General features: G+C 47.0%; 1 protein-coding gene across 1 annotated transcript; it reads left to right on the forward strand.

Annotated features, from left to right (window-relative positions):
- The first annotated feature begins 1,852 nt into the window (after window positions 1-1,852).
- On the forward strand, window positions 1,853-4,344 carry LOC136719390 (zona pellucida sperm-binding protein 4-like). The gene is made up of 8 exons (XM_066697312.1): window positions 1,853-2,015; window positions 2,148-2,335; window positions 2,431-2,476; window positions 2,534-2,737; window positions 2,829-3,018; window positions 3,105-3,252; window positions 3,329-3,407; window positions 3,506-4,344. Exons 1-8 carry the CDS (start codon window positions 1,853-1,855, stop codon window positions 3,685-3,687), a joined length of 1,200 nt encoding a protein of 399 aa, XP_066553409.1. The 3' UTR covers window positions 3,688-4,344.
- Window positions 4,345-6,379: the final 2,035 nt, after the last annotated feature.

Consider the following 6,379-nt stretch of genomic DNA (forward strand, 5'->3'; position numbering starts at 1 on the left):
CGCAGCAGATATCGCTACAATATTTACACGTATATGCATGCGCTAACATTTAAAAACAATAATTGTATGCCCTTATAGCAAAGCATGAAGCGGCTATACCCACATATTTCAGTTTACTATAGTTGTTCGATCATGCAGTGTTCATTAGGAGAAAAACATGAATAAGTCATGACTTCAAAATAATTGTCTGTAAACATGAAGTGCATGTGATTAGCTTGTAAATAAGCTCGATTCCTTACGAGAAAACGTAACTTGGCATAACGCCGATTATTGCAAGAAAAATATATTTTAAAATTCAAAATTGAGATGAATCCATATATTTTGTTTGCTTTTATTCAAATAGCCAGTCCCGATTTGTACACATGATTAACACCATTTGTTGAATTACGAATTAATTCATGAGGAACATACTGCAGAAAAGAAGACCCTTAATAATCATGAATCATAATGAATTCATACCCTCTTACTCGCTCGCCTGGGGATTAAAAAAGAATTCCATATGAATAAGAGTCTTTACATCATGATGAATTCACATACTTGAATTACAAATGAGTTCACAAGAATTACATCATGCATTCATGTGTTTTCCCCGTGTTGTACTATCGGAATTCATGAGGAATTAATGCCCATTATTGTAAAGTGTTACCGTGTTTCCCCTTGCTTCGTTGTGCCATATGCTTTTATCTTGTATCAAATTAAAGACCAAGTTGTGACCTTTCGTATTTTAAGGCAAATCGGCTGACAGGCTAGAAACAAACACTCGGGCATACGCAAATCAGCCCTGTACACTAGGACACATGGCTGATTTCGCAAGCCTGTAGCCCATGCTATGAAGACTCTACATACGCGAGTAAGACATCGTTTGAAAGCTCCCGGTCTCTAGTTTCTCTAGTCTCTGGTATATTTTATAGTTTTGAAAAACGTACAATTTATTTCTCCGATCGCGGAAGATCTGAAAATAATGGGGCGGAGTGTAAAGGGTTGAGTTTCAAATCACCGGACGTCAATTAGTATGCATTTTTGATATGAAAAATAGAACCGTATGATAATTAGTATGCATTTTTGATATGACAAATAGAACCGGATGCTATAATTAGTATGCATTTTTGATATCAAAAATTCAATTTCTGATATCAAAAATACAGTTTATGAAATCCAAAATACAATTGGTGATATCAAAAATAGCAGATCATTCTTGATATCACCAATTGTATTTTTGATTTTAGAAATGATGGATTAAATGTCACAACTGCTTGCCATACATTTTCAGAGTGCACTCGGTGACGCTGGAAGTAATTGGTTCGTTGCAATCAGGGCATCAAATCGTGTTCTCGTCCCAAGTCACAAGGAGGACGTGATGAGGCACACTGTCCGTTTAAAGTTGAACTCGATGCTCAATTTCAATGTGCTTTTGCATTTCCGTTCTTTTCAAAATCCAGCATTCACTGTCTCTGAAGAAGACGTGTTACAATGTCATACAGCTATTCATCTTCACTGCTACTGTTGCGAGTGTCGCACACCGACCGTATGATGAGTCGGAACTCTCTCTAAAAAGCTGTGAAAGTCTTGGAGATGAGTGCTCAGTAGGTAGGGGAGCTGTGCGTTGAGAGCCGGGGCAGTGAAGTGAGCGCAGCGGGGCGCGGCGGGCTTGCCGACAGACAGTGCTGTGGCATCTGACAGTGATTGTGCGGCAGCAAAGCGAGAGCTCCACCAAAGAGCCCGACTGGCCCGCTGGGGTGGCTGAAATCCTCGTGCAGCCTGCTGCGCCAGGGCCAGCCCTGAGCCAATCAGGGCGCCGGATTATTTAAGGAGCGGAGCGCCGCTTCTCGGCACTTCGTTGCCGAGTTGCACAATGGAGAGGTGTGGGATGAGCGTGCGGGTCTGGAGTCTTGTCTGTCTGCTGATGGCGGCTGCGGTGGACGTGTCTATAGCCCAGGGTCAGAACTGCTCGGTTAGTGACAACGAGAAAATGGCGTGTGGCGCCCCTGCAATCAGTAGAGCCGACTGTGAAGCGAGTAACTGCTGCTTTGATCAGAGGGGAAGACAGCCCTGTTATTACAGCAATGAGGGTGAGTGGTATGGGCAAAATCTCGTACAAACGGCTCCTGAGCGCATTGCTTTGCTAATCTTCTCCCCTCTCCCTCCAGTGACTGTGCAATGCACCACGGATGGTCAGTTTGTGGTTGTAGTACCCAGGAATGTGACCAGGCCTCCGCTGAGCCTTGACACCGTCAGCCTGCTGGGGGGTCAGGGCGCCCCCTGCAGCCCTGTTGGCACCACTGCTGGCTTTGCCTTGTTCCAGTTCCCAGTCAGTGCCTGTGGCAGCACACTGAAGGTGAGGAAGCGGTTCCCAGCTTTGGCCTGAGCATTGCAGCGCCTTGTGCTGATTGTCTTGGCTGTATAACGTGAGGGTCTGCTTCCCTCTTCCAGAGTGAGGGTGGCGATGTGGTGTACGAGAACACGATGTCCTCTAAACGTGATGTGCAGGAGGGGCCTGATGGCTCCATCACCAGGGACAGCTACTATGAGTAAGTGGGGCTCCCCAGTGGCCGTCTCCATGTGCCAGTACCCGACTGGGTCCAATGGCTGCCTGCTTCTCCTTCCAGGCTGACCTTCCTGTGCAAGTATTCGGGCAGTGAGCTTGTTCCTGTGGAGGCTGTAGTGTACACTGCAGCCCCGCCTCCTCCTTCAGTCGTGGCCCCTGGACCTCTCAGTGTGGAGCTCAGGATTGCAACGGGTACTGTGATGAGCCCTTGTACATGGCCATGCTATGTACTGGTTTCCAATGCATGCTGGCTTCCTAAAGCTCTCCGTCGTTCCTCCTGTAGAAGCTGTGTATGACGCCTACTACGGTGATGGGGACTACCCCGTGACCAAGGTCCTGCGGGATCCTGTGTATGTTGAGGTTCGCATCCTGAATAGGACCGACCCCAACATTGTCCTGACTCTGGAAGACTGCTGGGCAACTTCCACCCCCAGCCCGCTCGGCCAGCCCCAGTGGAGCCTGCTGGTTGCTGGGTAACTGGAGCCCTGTATCTCTTGCCGGCCAGCTTGTGTTGGTGGTTTAGGCAGACCTCTTGACCCATGTGTGGTGCTCTTTCCAGGTGTCCGTACAGAGATGACCAGTACCAGACCACCTTGGTTCCTGTGGCTGGCTCTTCAGGGCTGCCATACCCAACGCACTACAAGCGCTTCATCGTGCAGATGTTCACTTTTGTGGATGCTGGCTCCCAGCTCCCTCTGAAGGCGAAGGTAAGGGTCTATTGGCCAAGGAACGCCACATTCCCCATGGCGGCATTGTATTGTACTGCATCTCGTGCTCCCCCAGGTGTTCATCCACTGTAGTGCAGCAGTGTGCCAACCCAGTGCTACTGACCGCTGTGTCACTCCGTGCAACCAGAGAATGAGTGAGTGGCTCGGTTCCAGTGTGAGCTGGACTGGCATCTTTCCCTAAGGCTCCCCCAGTGGAGGGGCTGCTTCTGTAATGCTGCTCTTGTCCCTTCAGGGAGAGCCGTTGCCCCGGTGCAGAGGGCCTCCAGGGAGATGGCCGTGGTGTCCAGTGGGGAAGTGATCCTGACTGCCTCTGAGCTCCCTGCTGTGGACAGGAGGGCTTCTCCCAGTGAAGGTGAGGAGGGGAGCTTTGACACTCTGCTGGCGCTCAGCCCTCTCATGTCTGCACCCTTGTGAGCTGCCTGTCCCTCTCCCGTCTCCACAGTGCCCCAGGCTTTCGGCTATGGTGTGCTGACCGTGGCTGCCTTCACGGTGCTTGTGCTCTGTGCTGTGGTGCTGGCGGCTGTGTGGAGAGCCAGGCCCCACATGCGGGCATCCCAACTGTAGCTGGAGCAGGTTTTTGAATAAAATGTGGACTGTGAAATGTCTGACTCGCTCCGTTTCTTCTTGCCTTGCAAAGATCCTTCAGCCGTGTGCTCCAGAGCCTGACTCCAGGCCCTCTGTTCAGTGGCTGCTCTTCCCTCTAGTAATGCACGCCAACCGGTGTGTAGTACTCGTGGCCCTACTGTGCCTTTTACAGGGGTGGCAACAAGTGGCCCCTCCTTGTGTCCGCTGCTCAGAATTCCCTTTCGTGTGTGCGGGGTTGCTGAGAGTATAGTCCTGAGGTGGATTAAACTTGGTCTTTTGCTTGATCTGTATTGATTGGCATGTTGCCCAGATCCAAAGAAGAAATCCCAATAAGCTTCCTGTATCCACACTGTAAAAAATCTCTGTAGTTTTGAAGGTTAATTAACTAACTGTAATAGTGAAGGTTGAAATATGTTTATTCTTTAATGACAAACTACCGTATAATCAGTGTTCACAACTGTAAAATAACATTTAACAGAATCTCCGTTAATTCTGACGGTTAAAATACAATGATAATGAATGTTGAAAACAGTGTCTTTTTTATTACTTGAATTTTAAACCACTGTAAACCATCGTGAAACTAGAATTTCACTCGGTTAGTGAAGGATAAAAGACTGTAAGTCTGGGGGGAGTCGAATAACCTAACCGCGGTGCAATTCAGATTGCTTTAAAACCCCTTACAATTCGACATTTGTTTCAATTTGGCACTGCGCTGTATTCTACTTTTCAAATGAGTCCGTGATCTACAATATGCGATGTGTTCTTTTTATACCTGCTGTATAATCCTGCACTTAAACTGCCTTGTATCTACAATACTTGAGACAGTGGTATCGGACGCTGATGTAACGGTCACATTATTTGTTCCAATTTGTTCTGCCCCGTAGGTGACTTGAACCCGTATTTGCTCTTCTACTGACTCCGTCTTTCTGAAGTTATTGAATAGTATTGCAGTTACTCCGGTTGGGTCTGAAGTGATCATATTTGAGCTTTTGTATAGCTTATAGGTTATACGTCTACATCGCCATGGATAACGCCTGCTAATACATGAATTCTTAAACTAATTTCATTTACTTTCATGACGAATATATTTATGAACCATTAAATATTGTAAATGTAGTCACGGTTGTGAAGGTGTAAACCGTAGGCTGAAGAGAAAGCCAGCAATGGGATGAACACACATGTTATATGTCCCGGAGAGAAGGTACAGAATTCTAGCAACTCGTAAAATGAAACACTGAAATGACGTAATGACACATTCTGACCAATCGTAATGAATATGAGGTCAAAACGCGTTGCATGCCCCCTTTCAATAATTGTGTACAGTTGCTGCCGCAATATTCAACGTGTCCGACTGATGAATTGACATGATTCGTGTGGAATCGTGAGATTATTCATCAATAAGGGACTAAACCGCAAAGAGCAATCAGCAACGCCTATATATTTTCTATTTCTTGAAATATTGTTTTGAGCAGATTGTAAAATGATGAATTGTATTGTAATGAAGATGTATTTTCCACCAATCACGAGCTCTATGGATAATTCAATTAAAACCGCCATGAACGCTGTTGACAACCCATTTCCCAAGTTCAATCGAGCCAAATTCAAAGTAATTAAAGAATGTTAAGTTAGTGAAATAAAAAGGTGCAAGCGAATGTTGAAGAAAACATATCAAATACAAAATGAAGTCAAGTGACTGTGTCACAGATACGGCAATCTGCAACCCGTGAATTACATCCCTGGCACAGTGTTGAGAAATCCTTGTGCACACTGTCATTGAATTGTAATAATGAGACTGCGTTTGTCTCGGATAATCCCAGTTCCCTAGTAAAGGCATGAAATGACATGCTTCGAGGTGTATTGCAAAATTCAATACAGCACCTGGTATTCTGTTGATAACTTGACTAATTGACATGATTCGCGTGGAATCGTGAGATTATTCATCAATAAGGGATTATTTAAAAAGACGACACGGCCACCTATCGCGGGGAGGAAAGCAGGTGGCAGGGTCCTAGTTCTACGAACTCACAGGCTACTATTATAATCATTAGCTGGAGTACTGGTAGTGGTACCAACAGCATTGAATTGAGTGTTGCTCATCTGCTCTCTGTAGCCTAAAAAATGAAGTCGGGACAGCACGAAACACGCTCACACAGCGGCAAAATCGGTTCCGTCGTCACTACTCGCTGCACCTGTGCAGGACGGGACGCACTGGGATCCGCGCTGGATCCGCGCCGCTGCTGTTGCAGCCCCACTTGTCGCCGAATTCCACGTGAAAATGTCGCGCTGTCTCCTCAGAGAGACACGCTGAGCGGGATCATCTCAGTGTATAAAAGGAGGCGGTGTGGGCTGGGTAAGCATCGCGAATCTGTGAGCTGTTCTTGTATTTTCGCCACAATGCTACGTACGAGGGCTTCTTGGTGTGGGCTGCTAGTGCTGTGTGTGTTCGCTGGGCTCTGCGACGCCGGCAGAGTTTCTAAGTGGGCGAGAGCCAAGCCTGCAGCCAGAGCCAAGCCTCCCGCCA

This window comes from Amia ocellicauda, chromosome 23 (genome assembly GCF_036373705.1).
Source record: "Amia ocellicauda isolate fAmiCal2 chromosome 23, fAmiCal2.hap1, whole genome shotgun sequence".
In the NCBI taxonomy this organism is placed as follows: domain Eukaryota; kingdom Metazoa; phylum Chordata; class Actinopteri; order Amiiformes; family Amiidae; genus Amia; species Amia ocellicauda.